General features: G+C 47.6%; 1 protein-coding gene and 1 long non-coding RNA gene across 3 annotated transcripts in view; both read right to left on the reverse strand.

Moving 5' to 3' along the window:
• Positions 1-17,609, reverse strand: part of med13a (mediator complex subunit 13a) — a 125,919-nt gene that overhangs the window by 84,081 nt on the left and 24,229 nt on the right. For both annotated transcript variants that reach the window (XM_022681066.2, XM_022681065.2), the window contains exon 2: positions 7,560-7,794. In XM_022681066.2, coding sequence (XP_022536787.2) covers positions 7,560-7,794 — 235 coding nt within the window. The remainder of the gene's footprint in view (positions 1-7,559; positions 7,795-17,609) is intronic.
• On the reverse strand, positions 13,895-15,068 carry LOC125784923 (uncharacterized). Its single transcript, XR_007427562.1, has 2 exons — positions 14,559-15,068; positions 13,895-14,013 (listed from the first exon to the last, which is right to left on the reverse strand). It is a non-coding gene; the product is annotated as an uncharacterized LOC125784923 (long non-coding RNA).

A 17,609-nucleotide genomic window follows, 5' to 3' on the forward strand; every position in this document is an offset into this window, starting at 1 on the left:
GAGCAGAGAGGATAGGAGAGTCAGTGTAGAGGAGGGAGCAGAGAGGATAGGAGAGTCAGTGTTGAGGAGGGAGCAGAGAGGATAGGAGAGTCAGTGTTGAGGAGGGAGCAGAGAGGATAGTAGAGTCAGTGTAGAGGAGGGAGCAGAGAGGATGGGAGAGTCAGTGTTGAGGAGGGAGCAGAGAGGATGGGAGAGTCAGTGTTGAGGAGGGAGCAGAGAGGATAGTAGAGTCAGTGTAGAGGAGGGAGCAGAGAGGATGGGAGAGTCAGTGTAGAGGAGGGAGCAGAGAGGATGGGAGAGTCAGTGTAGAGGAGGGAGCAGAGAGGATGGGAGAGTCAGTGTTGAGGAGGGAGCAGAGAGGATAGTAGAGTCAGTGTTGAGGAGGGAGCAGAGAGGATAGGAGAGTCAGTGTAGAGGAGGGAGCAGAGAGGATAGGAGAGTCAGTGTAGAGGAGGGAGCAGAGAGGATGGGAGAGTCAGTGTAGAGGAGGGAGCAGAGAGGATGGGAGAGTCAGTGTAGAGGAGGGAGCAGAGAGGATGGGAGAGTCAGTGTAGAGGAGGGAGCAGAGAGGATAGGAGAGTCAGTGTAGAGGAGGGAGCAGAGAGGATAGGAGAGTCAGTGTAGAGGAGGGAGCAGAGAGGATAGTAGAGTCAGTGTAGAGGAGGGAGCAGAGAGGATGGGAGAGTCAGTGTAGAGGAGGGAGCAGAGAGGATGGGAGAGTCAGTGTTGAGGAGGGAGCAGAGAGGATAGGAGAGTCAGTGTTGAGGAGGGAGCAGAGAGGATGGGAGAGTCAGTGTAGAGGAGGGAGCAGAGAGGATAGTAGAGTCAGTGTAGAGGAGGGAGCAGAGAGGATAGGAGAGTCAGTGTTGAGGAGGGAGCAGAGAGGATGGGAGAGTCAGTGTTGAGGAGGGAGCAGAGAGGATAGTAGAGTCAGTGTAGAGGAGGGAGCAGAGAGGATAGGAGAGTCAGTGTAGAGGAGGGAGCAGAGAGGATAGGAGAGTCAGTGTTGAGGAGGGAGCAGAGAGGATAGGAGAGTCAGTGTTGAGGAGGGAGCAGAGAGGATAGGAGAGTCAGTGTTGAGGAGGGAGCAGAGAGGATAGGAGAGTCAGTGTTGAGGAGGGAGCAGAGAGGATAGTAGAGTCAGTGTAGAGGAGGGAGCAGAGAGGATAGTAGAGTCAGTGTAGAGGAGGGAGCAGAGAGGATAGGAGAGTCAGTGTAGAGGAGGGAGCAGAGAGGATAGGAGAGTCAGTGTAGAGGAGGGAGCAGAGAGGATGGGAGAGTCAGTGTTGAGGAGGGAGCAGAGAGGATAGGAGAGTCAGTGTTGAGGAGGGAGCAGAGAGGATAGGAGAGTCAGTGTTGAGGAGGGAGCAGAGAGGATAGGAGAGTCAGTGTTGAGGAGGGAGCAGAGAGGATAGTAGAGTCAGTGTAGAGGAGGGAGCAGAGAGGATGGGAGAGTCAGTGTTGAGGAGGGAGCAGAGAGGATAGGAGAGTCAGTGTTGAGGAGAGAGCAGAGAGGATAGGAGAGTCAGTGTAGAGGAGGGAGCAGAGAGGATAGGAGAGTCAGTGTAGAGGAGGGAGCAGAGAGGAAGGCAGAGTCAATGTTGAGGAGGCAGCAGAGAGGATAGGAGAGTCAGTGTAGAGGAGGGAGCAGAGAGGATAGGAGAGTCAGTGTTGAGGAGGGAGCAGAGAGGATAGTAGAGTCAGTGTAGAGAAGGGAGCAGAGAGGATGGGAGAGTCAGTGTTGAGGAGGGAGCAGAGAGGATAGGATAGTCAGTGTAGAGGAGGGAGCAGAGAGGATGGGAGAGTCAGTGTAGAGGAGGGAGCAGAGAGGATGGGAGAGTCAGTGTTGAGGAGGGAGCAGAGAGGATAGGAGAGTCAGTGTTGAGGAGGGAGCAGAGAGGATGGGAGAGTCAGTGTAGAGGAGGGAGCAGAGAGGATAGTAGAGTCAGTGTTGAGGAGGGAGCAGAGAGAATAGGAGAGTCAATGTAGAGGAGGGAGCAGAGAGGATAGGAGAGTCAGTGTAGAGGAGGGAGCAGAGAGGATAGGAGAGTCAGTGTAGAGGAGGGAGCAGAGAGGATAGGAGAGTCAGTGTAGAGGAGGGAGCAGAGAGGATAGGAGAGTCAGTGTTGAGGAGGGAGCAGAGAGGATAGGAGAGTCAGTGTAGAGGAGGAAGCAGAGAGGATAGGAGAGGGATCGGAGACACAGCTGAGAAGGGATTGGAAAGAGACCTGACAGGAGAGGCAGCCTAAAGGAGGGATAGGAGAGGCAGAAGAGGAGGGATCGGAAAGGGTTCGGAGAGGCAGCGGAGGGGAGGGATCGGAAAGGGTTTGGAGAGGCAAAAGAGAAGAGGGAGCTAAGAGGCAGCGGAGAGGAGGGAGCGAAAAGTCAGTGTAGAGGAGGGAGCAGAGAGGGATCAAAGACGGATGGGAAAATCAGTGTACAGGAGGGAGCAGAGAGAGATCAAAGAGGGATGGGAGATTCAGTGTAGAGGAGAGAGCAGAGAAGGATCGGAGAGGCAGCAAAGAGGAGGAAGTGGAGAGGGTTCGGAGAGGCAGTGGAAAGGAGGGAGCGGAGAAAGATCGGAGAGGCAGCGGAGAGGCAGCAGAGAGGAGAAAGTGGAGAAGGAGTGGAGAGAAGGGAACAGAGAGGCAGCAAAGAGGAGGGATCGAAGAGGCAGCAAAGAGGAGGAAGCGAAGAGGCCACAGAGAAGAGGGAGCTGAGAGGCCGCAGAGAGGCAGCAGAGAGGCAGCGGAAAGGAGTGAGCAGAGATGCAGCGGAAAGGAGGGAGTGGCGAAGGACGGGAGAGGCAGTGGAGAGGAAGGATCGAAGAGGCAGCGGAGAAAAGAGACAGGACAGGGACCGGAGAGTCAGCGGAGAGTAGGGATCGGAGAGGCAAAGGAGAAGAGGGAGCTAACAGGCAGAGAGGAGGAAGCGAAGAGGCAGCGGAGCGGAGGGAGCAGAGAGGATAGGAGAGTCAGTGTAGAGGAGGGAGCAGAGAGGATAGGAGAGTCAGTGTTGAGGAGGGAGCAGAGAGGATAGGAGAGTCAGTGTTGAGGAGGGAGCAGAGAGGATAGGAGAGTCAGTGTAGAGGAGGGAGCAGAGAGGATGGGAGAGACAGTGTTGAGGAGGGGGCAGAGAGGATAGGAGAGTCAGTGTAGAGGAGGGAGCAGAGAGGATAGGAGAGTCAGTGTAGAGGAGGGAGCAGAGAGGATAGGAGAGTCAGTGTAGAGGAGGGAGCAGAGAGGATAGGAGAGTCAGTGTAGAGGAGGGAGCAGAGAGGATAGGAGAGTCAGTGTTGAGGAGGGAGCAGAGAGGATGGGAGAGTCAGTGTAGAGGAGGGAGCAGAGAGGATAGGAGTCAGTGTTGAGGAGGGAGCAGAGAGGATAGGAGAGTCAGTGTTGAGGAGGGAGCAGAGACGATAGGAGAGTCAGTGTAGAGGAGGGAGCAGAGAGGATGGGAGAGTCAGTGTTGAGGAGGGAGCAGAGAGGATAGGAGAGTCAGTGTTGAGGAGAGAGCAGAGAGGATAGGAGAGTCAGTGCAGAGGAGGGAGCAGAGAGGATAGGAGAGTCAGTGTAGAGGAGGGAGCAGAGAGGAAGGCAGAGTCAATGTTGAGGAGGGAGCAGAGAGGATAGGAGAGTCAGTGTAGAGGAGGGAGCAGAGAGGATAGGAGAGTCAGTGTAGAGGAGGGAGCAGAGAGGATAGGAGAGTCAGTGTAGAGGAGGGAGCAGAGAGGATAGGAGAGTCAGTGTAGAGGAGGAAGCAGAGAGGATAGGAGAGGGATCGGAGACACAGCGGAGAAGGGATTGGAAAGAGACCTGACAGGAGAGGCAGCCTAAAGGAGGGATAGGAGAGGCAGCAGAGAGGAGGGATCGGAAAGGGTTCGGAGAGGCAGCGGAGGGGAGGGATCAGAAAGGGTTCGGAGAGGCAAAAGAGAAGAGGGAGCTAAGAGGCAGCGGAGAGGAGGGAGCGAAAAGTCAGTGTAGAGGAGGGAGCAGAGAGGGATCAAAGACGGATGGGAAAATCAGTGTACAGGAGGGAGCAGAGAGAGATCAAAGAGGGATGGGAGATTCAGTGCAGAGGAGAGAGCAGAGAAGGATCGGAGAGGCAGCAAAGAGGAGGAAGTGGAGAGGGTTCGGAGAGGCAGCGGAAAGGAGGGAGCGGAGAAAGATCGGAGAGGCAGCGGAGAGGCAGCAGAGAGGAGAAAGTGGAGAGAAGGGAACAGAGAGGCAGCAAAGAGGAGGGATCGAAGAGACAGCAAAGAGGAGGAAGCGAAGAGGCCACAGAGAAGAGGGAGCTGAGAGGCCACAGAGAGGCAGCAGAGAGGCAGCGGAAAGGAGTGAGCAGAGATGCAGCGGAGAGGAGGGAGTGGCGAAGGACGGGAGAGGCAGTGGAGAGGAAGGATCGTAGAGGCAGCGGAGAAAAGAGAGAGGACAGGGACCGGAGAGTCAGCGGAGAGTAGGGATCGGAGAGGCAAAGGAGAAGAGGGAGCTAACAGGCAGAGAGGAGGAAGCAAAGAGGCAGCGGAGCGGAGGGAGCGAAGAGGCAGCGGAGAGGCAAACGGAGGGAAGGGAGCAACAGTGAAGAGTCAATGTAGAGGAGGGAGCAGAGAGAGATCAAAGCGGGATGGGAGATTCAGTGCAGAGGAGAGAGCTGAGAGAGATTGGCGAAGCAGCAAAGAGGAGGGAGTGGAGATGGTTCGGAGAGGCAGCGATAAGAAGGGAGCAGAGAGGGATCAGAGAGGCAGCGGAGAGGTGGGAGCGGAGTGGGATCGGAGAGGCAGCTGAGAGGAGGGATTAAAAAGGGATCGTAGAGGCAGTGGAGGAGAGGGATCGGAGGGAGCGGAGAGGGTTCGGAGAGGCAGCAGAGAGGAGGGAGCAGAGAGGAGGGAGCAGAGAGGAAGGGAGCGGAGAGGGTTCGGAGAGGGAGCGGAGAGGGTTCGGAGAGGTAGCGGAGAGGAGGGAGCAGAGAGGAAGGGAGCGGAGAGGAAGGGAGTGGAGAGGGTTCGGAGAGGGAGCGGAGAGGGTTCCGAGAGGCAGCGGAGAGGAGGGAGCAGAGGTGGAGGGAGCAGAGAGGAAGGGAGCGGAGAGGGTTCGGAGAGGGAGCGGAGAGGGTTCGGAGAGGTAGCGGAGAGGAGGGAGCAGAGAGGAAGGGAGCGGAGAGGGTTCGGAGAGGCAGCGGAGAGGAGGGAGCAGAGAGGAGGGAGCAGAGAGGAAGGGAGCAGAGAGGAAGGGAGCAGAGAGGCAGCGGAGAGGAGGGAGCAGAGAGGAGGGAGCAGAGAGGAAGGGAGCAGAGAGGAAGGGAGCAGAGAGGGTTCGGAGAGGCAGCGGAGAGGAGGGAGCAGAGAGGAGTGAGCAGAGAGGAAGGGATCGGAGAGGGTTCGGAGAGGGGGGAGCAGAGAGGAGGGAGCAGAGAGGAGTGAGCAGAGAGGAAGGGAGCAGAGAGGGTTCGGAGAGGCAGCGGAGAGGAGGGAGCAGAGAGGAGTGAGCAGAGAGGAAGGGATCGGAGAGGGTTCGGAGAGGCAGCGGAGAGGAGTGAGCAGAGAGGAGTGAGCAGAGAGGAAGGGAGCGGAGAGGCAGCGGAGAGGAGGGAGCAGAGAGGAGGGAGCAGAGAGGGAGGGAGCAGAGAGGAAGGGAGCGGAGAGGAAGGGAGCGGAGAGGCAGCGGAGAGGAGGGAGCAGAGAAGAGGGAGCAGAGAGGAAGGGAGCGGAGAGGGTTCGGAGAGGGGGGAGCAGAGAGGAGGGAGCAGAGAGGAAGGGAGCGGAGAGGGTTCGGAGAGGGGGGAGCAGAGAGGAGGGAGCAGAGAGGAGGGAGCAGAGAGGAAGGGAGCGGAGAGGCAGCGGAGAGGAAGGGAGCAGAGAGGAAGGGAGCAGAGAGGCAGCGGAGAGGAGGGAGCAGAGAGGAGGGAGCAGAGAGGAAGGGAGCAGAGAGGGTTCGGAGAGGCAGCGGAGAGGAGGGAGCAGAGAGGAGTGAGCAGAGAGGAAGGGATCGGAGAGGGTTCGGAGAGGGGGGAGCAGAGAGGAGGGAGCAGAGAGGAGTGAGCAGAGAGGAAGGGAGCAGAGAGGGTTCGGAGAGGCAGCGGAGAGGAGGGAGCAGAGAGGAGTGAGCAGAGAGGAAGGGATCGGAGAGGGTTCGGAGAGGCAGCGGAGAGGAGTGAGCAGAGAGGAGTGAGCAGAGAGGAAGGGAGCGGAGAGGCAGCGGAGAGGAGGGAGCAGAGAGGAGGGAGCAGAGAGGGAGGGAGCAGAGAGGAAGGGAGCGGAGAGGAAGGGAGCGGAGAGGCAGCGGAGAGGAGGGAGCAGAGAAGAGGGAGCAGAGAGGAAGGGAGCGGAGAGGGTTCGGAGAGGGGGGAGCAGAGAGGAGGGAGCAGAGAGGAAGGGAGCGGAGAGGGTTCGGAGAGGGGGGAGCAGAGAGGAGGGAGCAGAGAGGAGGGAGCAGAGAGGAGGGAGCAGAGAGGAAGGGAGCGGAGAGGCAGCGGAGAGGAGGGAGCAGAGAGGAAGGGAGCGGAGAGGGTTCGGAGAGGGGGGAGCAGAGAGGAGGGAGCAGAGAGGAAGGGAGCGGAGAGGGTTCGGAGAGGGGGAGCAGAGGGGGGGAGCAGAGAGGAGGGAGCAGAGAGGAAGGGAGCGGAGAGGGTTTGGAGAGGGGGGAGCAGAGAGGAAGGGTGCGGAGAGGGTTCGGAGAGGGGGGAGCAGAGAGGAGGGAGCAGAGAGGAAGGGAGCGGAGAGGGTTCGGAGAGGGAGCGGAGAGGGTTCGGAGAGGGGGGAGCAGAGAGGAAGGGAGCGGAGAGGCAGCGGAGAGGAGGGAGCAGAGAGGAGGGAGCAGAGAGGAGGGAGCAGAGAGGGAGGGAGCAGAGAGGAAGGGAGGGCAGAGAGGGAGCAGAGAGGAGGGAGCAGAGAGGAGGGAGCAGAGAGGAAGGGAGCGGAGAGGGAGCGGAGAGGGTTCGGAGAGGCAGCGGAGAGGATGGAGCAGAGAGGCAGCTGAGAGGAGGGAGCGGGCTGCTCTAGAGAAGAAGCCTTCCATAACAAACACAAAAACTTTAGCCCACAATTAATTAATAAGATAACGCTTTCTGTTAATAGCAAGGCTAACTGTCTCACCTATTAGCTCAGTTACAGTTTCTGTTTCCATTTGAAGTGTTGCCTAATTAGGACCAGGAAATGCATGGGACAGAGCAGACTAACTAATTAATTGCAAAATGAAGAACTGTTTGTTTTAATGCCAGCTACCAGCCTCATCCCAGAATAATGCACATGCATTATCTCTAATTTCATGCACAGCTAGTTAACAAGCAGATTTCTCAGTCTTAGAAAGCCAATAGGCAGAAGCCATTCCATTGACCGGTTCTGCAGCCCAAATAATGGTTAGCTGCTTAATAATTCCAGCTGTATTCCACCCTTATAATTATTCAAAAGTAAAAATATTTAAAACTCAAAAAGAAATCTGCTCAAACCACAAACTGTACTCACAGCAATATCAGATTATGTGGATACATTAAACGTGTGAAAACTAGGAATGAATAAATGTCAAAAAGAAAAAGAAAAGAGAGAGAGAGAAAATCATCCTCACCTGTGAGCTCAGAGTGGATGAGCTCAGAGAAGTTAGGATCTTCACCCCACCAGAAGAGCCACAACTCCCTGCGGCCCTGCCGCTGGCTCCTCCTCCACACGCTCAGCACATCTGCCTTTAGGCAGCGGCTGAAGCTGCTGAGGATGGGGTCTTCCTCTGTTACAGGAAAGAGCATAGGTGCCGAGGTGGGACCCTGCCACACATAACGCTTCCATTTGATCCCAGTCAGGTCAGCCTAAGAGAAAGTGAGAAACAGACACTCACATACCAAAACCATACCAAAATTATATATTTTTTAATACTGTTAATGGCAAAATTAATGTTAGCAACAATAAACGTTGCTAAATAGTCAAGTTATCACTGGTAACTGGATCTAAGGCTATGTACTGAGATGACAAAGCAACATATCACAGTTTTGGTTTATTTCTGGTGAAATAACTTAGGTTGATGTCTGCATTATTGCTCTGATTTTTATCAGACTTTATCTTTATGTTCCAAGACTTGTGTTGTTTCACTGAAAGGTTGTTGCGCTTGGTCTTGGTTTTGGACTGCGGAGAACAGGCACATTTAATTAATATTTTCAGGGGCGTAGAGTAGTCCAGCAATCTGAAGCGCTGCCACTAAGAGCGGGAGGTCGCAGGTTGGAACCCCCACTCATGCAGCAAAATCAGTCTTGCTCCCTCCGGGTGGGTAGATGGCGCTCTCTCCCCACACTACTCCTAGGGTGAAGTCCACAGCACAGGGCCGCTGCGCTGTCCTCTGAGCACACTGTAAGGATGCTCGGCAATGCTGCTTCAGCAGCAGCTCGAAAAGAAGCAGTGGCTGACTGTATCGGAGGAAGCATGTGCTAGTCTTCTCCCTCCTGGTGTGTTGGGGCATTACTAATGATAGGTGACTAGTGAGTTGGTTGGGTAATTGGCCGTGTAAATTGGGGAGAAAATGGGAAAAATTTAAAATAAAATTAAAATATATAAATGTTAAAAAAATAAATAAAAAAGCTCTGGGCTATCTAAAGGCTAGTGGTCTTCTGTAGCTTTCCCCTCTTTTATCAGTTCAAGGCATAACGGCTATATTTTTTTAACCAAACAAGAAAATTATGAAAATTATGTGTAAGAAAATTACATATATAAAATCAATGCTTAATTCGATTTTAAACAATCACAATATATCGCCATATATTGTATTTCAGCTCCTGTATCATGATATGTATCATATTACCAAATTCTTGCTATTTCACAGTCCTACCAAACAGAGAGTTACATGGTCAATAAGCGCTTGCCACTTAGATCCTCTTGCAGTGGGAACAGAGATTTCCACATTTCTCTGCTAATCTAAAGTTGTACTCCTGATGCAGGTACTGCAAAGTTCAGCAAATGATGGTTTATTGTAATACGTAACCATAGACTGGTTATGTTTCCTCTTGAAACAAATACTTTTCAAATGCAGATGTAGCATAATAGCCCAAATATGCAGGAAGTGTAGTTTTGATGCTTTTAAAATAAGAATATTGTAATGTGACAGCTTTAATAGAGAAAATAAATGCAAGTATTAATACGTATTCTACACTCAACAACTTACAGGAAAAGTACCATCAGCAGTGAGTGCATGCACAAGAGAGATCGAGAGAGTGACAGAGACAGAGTCTTCAGCACAGTTTGGAGATTGGATGAAAGTAGCGAATGGCTTGATGGCCACAAAACACACTCACAACAGATAAATTTGGGACAACATGTGGGACTTGTTTCTCTTATTGCATAAGCAAAAGTAGGCCTGCATTGGTATTCACAACACACAAGTGTAGCAGTCTGTATACAGAGAGTGGCGCCGTGGGGGGCAGCTTCAGCTCACATGCGGCATTGATAGCATTTCTCCTCGCTGAGATTCGGATGTTTAAAGAAGTTTAAGGACTATCTTAACGTTATCTATATCTTTATAACTAAGGCTGTACCTCTGAAAACATTTTGTCCTTTGAGTTTTAGAGCTTTAAAATTGACTGTAGAGAAGGCAGGTAGGCATTCTCTGCTGCAGTGCTGTTAGCCAATCAGAGGTGAAATGTTTGCATGCATGTATGAATATTCATGAGCAAAAAACGAAATCCTGTCTTTCTACAGAGACCAGTGTTTCAGTGATCTAAAGCATGGCTAAATAGAAACACAAGAGTACTAGGGCTGGCCCGAATAGCGTTTTTTGAGCTCCGGATATTCGGCACTGATTCGAAGCGAATATTCGAATATTCGTTTTTAAAAAAAGAGGTAAAAAAAAAAAAAAGCAAATCACGGCCCCTTTAATCCACTGAAAAATGTTCAATTTGCTCTGACCGACGAGACATATTCACCCCGGATTTTTGGTGTTTTTATCCCGGATTTTTGTGTTTTCACCCCATATTTTTTCTGTGTTTTTAGCCCAGATTTCTTTGTGTTTTCATCCCGGAATTTCTGCTGCCCCACACGCGGCTTATCCGCTGCGTAAGCAGGCTAGGAGGCTGCTGCTGCACGGTTTCTCCGCTGCGCACACTTAGGCTATTTGCTTAAAAAAACAAACAAAAAAAACGTTTGTTCAGGAAGTATTTTATATTCTTAAACATTGTTGATTATATTAGAGGACAGTCATTGTAAACTGTACTTGGTCTATTTCGGTTAAAGGATTGTGCAGGGCATATTACTGATTTTGTATTTTTGCACTTGGGCTATAAGCTCAATATTAAATATTTCGTTTGTTTAGAAATTATTTTATATTTTTAAACCATGTTAAATTATATTAGAGTAGAGGAAAGTCATTGTTAATGACGTTATTGTACTTGGTCTATTTTGGTTTAAGGATTGTGCAGGGCATAGCCGTATTACTGATTTTGTATTTTTGCACTTGGGCTATAAGCTCAATATTAGGGCTGGGGCGACGCGTCGACATAATCGACGTCATCGATTACGAAAATACATCGATTTGCATAACGTGCGTCGGCGCGTCGTAAACATGGCGGCGCCTGTGGAGAGCATGGACTCCGGAGAGCAATCTCCAGCTATAAAAAAACGCCAGCGGGCATCTAAAGTTTGGCAGCATTTTACTCAAAAGGGCAACAATGTGGTCCTCTGCCATTTGTGCAAAATGGAGATGGCTTATCACAGCAGCACAACTGCTATGCAGGAGCACTTGAAGCGAAAACATCCAGGAGCCCTATGTCAACATGGGAGCAAGACAACACAGTAAGTACCGTTTACATCAGGGTCTCCGCGGGTGTCCTTAAAAAGACTTAAGGCTGTCTACCAAAGGTTTTAAACCTGCCACAGGCAGAAATTATACATTTTTGGTTTATATTTGTGCATGGCATTTCGCAATTTCCAGAAACAGTAGCATTATTCATAAGTTCAGGTGTTTAGCTAGGCTAGCTGCCTTAAGTTATTTTAGCTAGCGCCGTCGGCGCTGCGGTGTTACACCGTTTTCTGTCACCGTCGGAATTTAGTGACCAGTGCTCACGGTTATGAGCGTTCATTGGCTCAACTTACCCTCAGCCCCTAAGCTTAACCGTTTTGGCCAGTCGAAGTAAACATTACAAACGAACACGTTTCGAATCGGCCAGTGCACCGGTCTGCTGAAAACTATTGCCCGTGGTCACAAAATCTAGCGGTCACAGAAAACAGTGTAACACACGTTTGTGGTGTTTGGGAGCTTAAACCTGCCACAGGCAGAAATTATACATTTTTGGTTTATATTTGTGCATGGCATTTCGCAATTTCCAGAAACAGTAGCATTATTCATAAGTTCAGGTGTTTAGCTAGGCTAGCTGCTTTAAGTTATTTTAGCTAGCGCCGTCGGCGCTGCGGTGTTACACCGTTTTCTGTCACCGTCAGAATTTAGTGACCAGTGCTCACGGTTATGAGCGTTCATTGGCTCACCTTACCCTCAGCCCCTAAGCTTAACTGTTTTGGCCAGTCGAAGTAAACATTAGAAACGAAGACGTTTCGAATCGGCCAGTGCACCGGTCTGCTGAGAACTATTGCCCGTGGTCACAAAATCTAGCGGTCACAGAAAACAGTGTAAAACACGTTTGTGGTGTTTGGGAGCTTATCCATTTTTAGATCTGAACAACGTGCTGTACATGTAGTGATTATAAGTGTGGGGTTTGGTTTAGTAGGCTTGTATTGTTGTTGTTGTTGTTATTATTATTATTATTATTATAATAAATATAACAATTTATCGTTTTGTGTAGATAAGCCGTATAGTGAAATGTGTAATTGCTGGCTAAAATTAGTCTAATCATCTGGCAAATTTAAGTCTTAAAAAATAGATTCCTTTTTAGGTTAAATGTTTTTCTCATAAGAAATCTCATTGTTATTCTAACATGCTTTATGTTTCTCTTTGTGATGATCAGGCAAAGCAGTGTGGAGCACTATTTCCACAAAATGAGCCAAAATTCTTGCACACCTAAGATGGCAGCTGAGCTTTCTGAAAGCATCCTACAGATGATCATCAAGGATATGAGACCCCTTGCTATTGTGGAGGGTCAAGGCTTTCGTGAAATGATCAACACTTTTCACTCAGGGTACACACTTCCCTCCAGACGCTACTTTACAGATTTAATGGAGAAGAAATATGAGGCAACTCTTGATAGTGTAAAAGACAAACTCAAAAATGTTGCATCAAAAATCACACTCACCACAGACGCCTGGACAAGTATTGCAAATGAAGCATACTTGGGAGTTACCTGCCACTTTATTAATAAAGATTGGGAGCTCACATCATACAATCTAACTACAATGCCGCTTGAGGAGCGTCACACAGCAGAAAATATCGCTGAGTGGGTTGAAAAAGCAGCAGAGAAGTTTGGATTCTCTCTCAGTGATGTACTGGCTGTTGTACATGATAATGCTGCAAATATTGTGGCAGCTCTTCGGATCTTGGAAGAGAAGTATGGAGTTGCTTCACAGAGATGTGCTGGCCATACTCTTCAGTTAGTAGTCAACCATGCCTTGAAAAAGGATCCCCAAGTAAATAAGACCCTTGGTGCTGCAAGGTCCCTTGTAGAGCATTTTAGGAGGAGTGAACTGGCCAGCAGCAAGCTTAAACAAAAACAAAAGCAATGGGGCACAGCTGAGCATAAACTAATCCAGGATGTTCCTGTAAGATGGAACAGTTCTTATTACATGGTGAGTCGGCTCTTGGAGCAGAGGTGGCCAGTGACTGCAACCCTTTCAGATCCAGAGGTCACACCACGAGGAAAGCACTACTTGGATCTAAAAGCTGAGCAGTGGACCCTTCTGGAGGAACTGGAACAGGTATCTCAAGCTGTTTGAGCAAGCCACTGTCTTCCTGAGTGAAGAGGCTTATGTCACATCCTCAGCTTTACCTCCACTCGTAAAAGGTCTCCAGAAATCCACACAAAAAATTTCCTTTGAGTCAGCTCCTGTCAACTCTTTTCAAACATCTGCAGGACACGAGATGGTTTCAAGGTGGGAGGGTGAGATCAAATTCAAAGAAGTTGGTAAAAATGTGTGTATAATTGCTGCAGCCCTTGATCCAAGATTCCGCAAGCTAAGGTTCCTGTCATCAGATGACAGCCTGAAAGTCCAAATCAAAGCTCAGACTTTAGCACTTCAAGCCAAAAAACATGAACAGGAACAGCTTCAACAACAGGCAGGTGGTGTTGGGCAAGATGACTCAGCCAGTGCCCAGCCACAGGGTTCACCCAGGAAAAGGTCTGTGCTGGACACATTAGCTGCGGTCCAATCTGAAGGGAGCTGCCTAGGTAGTCATTGCCTTCAAAGGCAGCTCCCTCGTTCGGCAGCATTTTCACCCATAAGGGATCTTATAAGGCAGCGCGTTCGGGACACGCTCTGGAGTCAGCATACGTCATCACGTCTAGCGCGCTGTGCCCGTGAGCTGTTTATAAATAACTAAAGTTAATGATCACTTACCTCGGGATAAATCAGTGGCAAAATGCAGCGGCAGCTATTTCTCTTTTACTCATCCAAATATTACATATATTTAAATATTCATGATTTACTTTAATTCTACACTTTTCCTCACTTAATTCTCAGAGTATGGTCAGTTTTATTTATGTATTTAATTTATTTTTGATTAGATGCTTCATAGAAATGCATGAGTAATGAAACCATAATATAATAAATATTGTGTATGAGCCATCAGAGCTAAATTATCAAACTAAGCTACGTTTCACACAATAGTACATTCATACACAGTCAGCTAATTTATCTTTACCTTTTAGTTGCATAAAACACATGATTCATAAACTTTTTATTTATTTATTTACCCATACCCACTAGTTGAGATGTGATACTACAATAAGCATAGTGACTATAAAACACAGCAAGCAAAAATAATAATGTTAAGAGAGAAAACTTTATTACATTCAAAGAAAAAAATATATATTCATAAAGGGAGCTAACGCTGCCTCCAGCCGGTCTGACCAGCGTTCACCTTCCCCGGCCCACGTTCATCCCTGTGGAAAAAATAAATCTGAATTAGTAACAGTGGTTTATGGAGAACACGCTCATAATTCCACTATTTACACAATTAATCACTCAGTTACAGGTAAATCTAGTTATTCCCTCTAACAATTAAACTGTTTACGCATTAAATCACTAAATTACAGGTTATTCTACACGTTTACACTATTTACACAGTAAATCACTTAGTTATACGTAACAGTGACTTAAAACAGTTTTTTATACGTAACAGTGACTTAATACAGTTTTTTTGACTTAAAAAAACTTTTTATACTGGACGGCCAGGGTATCTTTGTTTCCTAGCGGGGGTTTCCTCAGCGCTGCAGCCGCGTTTGGTACTCTGTAAGTCGGCTAGATGCGTGTTAGCTTACCCGGTAAATTAGCGCGATAAGCTAACGGTAGCTTCCGCCGGTCAGGTCTTACATTAAATGAAGTACAGGCGAAAACAACGATGGAAAACAACTTAAAACAGTCTAAAATATGCTAGTTTGATAAACCCACGCAGCGGTGAGTGGAAATACAGGCGGGAATTACTTACATTTGTACAGAAACTCTGTGGCAGGCCGGCTCCGTCCGCCATGTTTTTAAATCTGAGCGCTGGAACTCTGAGCTGGTGAAATGAATCATGGGATTGCCTTCGCCATGAAGGATACATCTCACGCTGCCTTCAGAATTGGGGTAAAATAAGGCAGCTGCCCAGGTAGGCAGCACATGCTACCTTCCGAATGGGACAGTCCTTTTCTCGGGAGCGCGCCTATGCTGCCTGCAAATGCTGCCTAGTTGGGCAGCTCCCTTCAGATTGGACCGCAGCTATTGTTAGGCTCAGACTCAGAGGGGCATAACAGCAATGAAGAAGATGAGGACCATGAGGCAGACAGTGAAATAGTGAGGAACGAAGTACTCATGTATTTTGGTGATCAATGTATATCAAGAGATACAACCCCTGGCAAAAAGTATGGAATCACCAGTCTTGGATGAGCACTCCTTCAGACATTTCATTCTGTAAAACAAACTCTGATCAAAAACATGATACAATAATAAGGTCATTCCAAAGTGCAACTTGTTGGCTTTCAGGAACACTCAAAGAAATGAAGAAAAAACATTGTGGAAGTCAGTGAATGTTACTTTTATTGACCAACCACAGGGAAAAAAATATGGAATCACTCAATTCTGAGGAAAAAAGTATGGAATCATGAAAAACAGATAAACAAAAGATGATTCAAAATACATCACTAGTATTTAGTTGCACCACCTTTGGCTTTTATAACGGCTTTCAGTCTCTGAGGCATGGACTTGATGAGTGACAAACAGTATTCTGCATCAATTTGGTGCCAACTCTCTTTGATAGCAGTTGCCAGATCAGCTTTGCAGGTCGGAGCCTTCTTGTGGACCATTTTTTTCAATTTCTACCACAGGTTTTCAATTGGGTTGAGATCTGGACTATTTGCAGGCCATGACATCGACTGAATGTGTCTTTCTCCAAGGAATGCCTTCACTGTTTTTGCCCTATGGCACGATGCATTGTCATCTTGGAAAATTATTTAATTATCTCCAAACATCTGTTCAATTGAAGGGATGAGAAAACTGTCCAAAATGTCAATGTAAACATGTGCATTGATAGAAGAATTAACCACAGTCATCTCCCCAGTGCCTTTGCCTGACATGCAGCCCCATATCATCAAGGACTGTGGAAATTTGGTTGTTTTCTTCAGGCAGGCCTCTTCATAAATCTCACTGGAACGGCACCAAACAAAAGTTCCAGCATAATCACCTTGTCCAATGCAGATTCTTGACTCATCACTGAAGATAACTTTCATCCAGTCATCCACAGTCCATGATTGCCTCTCCTTAGCCCACTGCAGTCTTGTTCTTTTATGTTTAGGTGTCAATGATGGTTTTCTTTTAGCTTTCCTGTATTGAAATCCCATTTCCTTTAGGCGATTTCTTACGGTTCGGCTCCAGCTTCTTCCCATTTATGCTTCATCTGTTTAGTTGTACTTTTTCGGTTTTCAAGACAAATGGCCTTAAGTTGCTTGTCTTGACGCTTTGATGTCTTTCTCGGTCTACCAGTACGCTTGGCTTTAACAACCATTCCATGCTGTTTGTATTTGTTTCATATCTTGGATACAGCTGACTGTGAACAGCCCACATCTTTAGCAACCATGCGTGAAGAGTTGCCTTCTTCAAGAAGTTTCACAATCCTCTCTTTTGTTTCAAGAGACATTTCTCTTGTTGGAGCCATGGTTCTTGCCACTCTAATTCGTCCAGCAGCCCTCCAAGGTGTCATGACTGCAGGTGTTTTTAACTGCAGACTAACGAGCAGATCTAATCTGAGGCAGGTGTCCATTTAGGGAAAGGAAATTGACTGGGTGTGTCCTTATTTTCTACCTTCAATTTGAGTGATTCCATACTTTTTTCCTCAGAATTGAGTGATTCCATATTTTTTTCCCTGTGGTTGGTCAATAAAAGTAACATTCACTGACTTCCACAATGTTTTTTCTTCATTTCTTTGAGTGTTCCTGAAAGCCAACAAGTTGCACTTTGGAATGACCTTATTATTGTATCATGTTTTTGATCAGAGTTTGTTTTACAGAATTAAATGTCTGAAGGAGTGCTCATCCAAGACTGGTGATTCCATACTTTTTGCCAGGGGTTGTAAGAGCCCACTCCAGTGGTGGAAGGAAAATGCAGCCAGGTTCCCCACCCTTGCTATCCTAGCCAAATCGTACTTGTCAGTCCCTGCAACATCAACTCCATCTGAGCGCCTCTTCTCAGCTTCAGGAAACATTGTGACAAAAAAAAGAGCAAGCCTGACGTCAGAGCATGTGGATATGCTCACATTTCTCCACACGAATGTCTGAGTAAAAAACAGAACACATGAAAAGCCGTGCACTGTGTTCGTGAGCTAAAATATTTGATTTCTGGACTAGTTTGTGTTTTGTATATAAAAAGGTAACATTGCTGAAATTGCACTTTATTTTATTTTGTGAATTTTCTGTGCTGGACACATTGTTGGACTCAGGAGCACAGCAGCATTTGAGAACATTTTATTTCTGGAGTTGAGCTTTGTCTTGAAATTTTATTTGGTTTACTAAGAGAATATTTTAGTTTTTTCAACTGAAATAGTTTTTTTTTTAGTTCATACTATGTGAAAAGCCGTTCATTCTGTGTTTGTGAGCTTAAATATTTGATTTCTGGACTAGTTTGTGTTTTGTATATAAAAAGGTAACATTGCTGAAATTGCACTTTATTTTATTTTGTGAATATTCTGGTCTAGACACATTGTTGGACTAAGGGACACAGCCGCATTTGAGAACATTTGATTTCTGGTCTGTGACTGAGTTAAGTTTTGAGCTGGAATTTAATGTATTTTACTTTATTTATTTTTATATTTATATTTTGTTTAAAAAGAACTTGTTTGAGAAGAAAAAAGTAGTATTAAAGGATTATTTTGGTTACACAGCTGTTTAGTGTGGTGACCTTTTTTTGGCCAGGCAGTGTGTTACTCAAAAGTAGAATTCCTCCCTTTTAAAACGTATAATAATAATTATTTTATATATGTTTCTCAATAAATAGATTAGTCGACAAA

This window comes from Astyanax mexicanus, chromosome 20, assembly GCF_023375975.1.
Source record: "Astyanax mexicanus isolate ESR-SI-001 chromosome 20, AstMex3_surface, whole genome shotgun sequence".
In the NCBI taxonomy this organism is placed as follows: Eukaryota; Metazoa; Chordata; class Actinopteri; order Characiformes; family Acestrorhamphidae; genus Astyanax; species Astyanax mexicanus.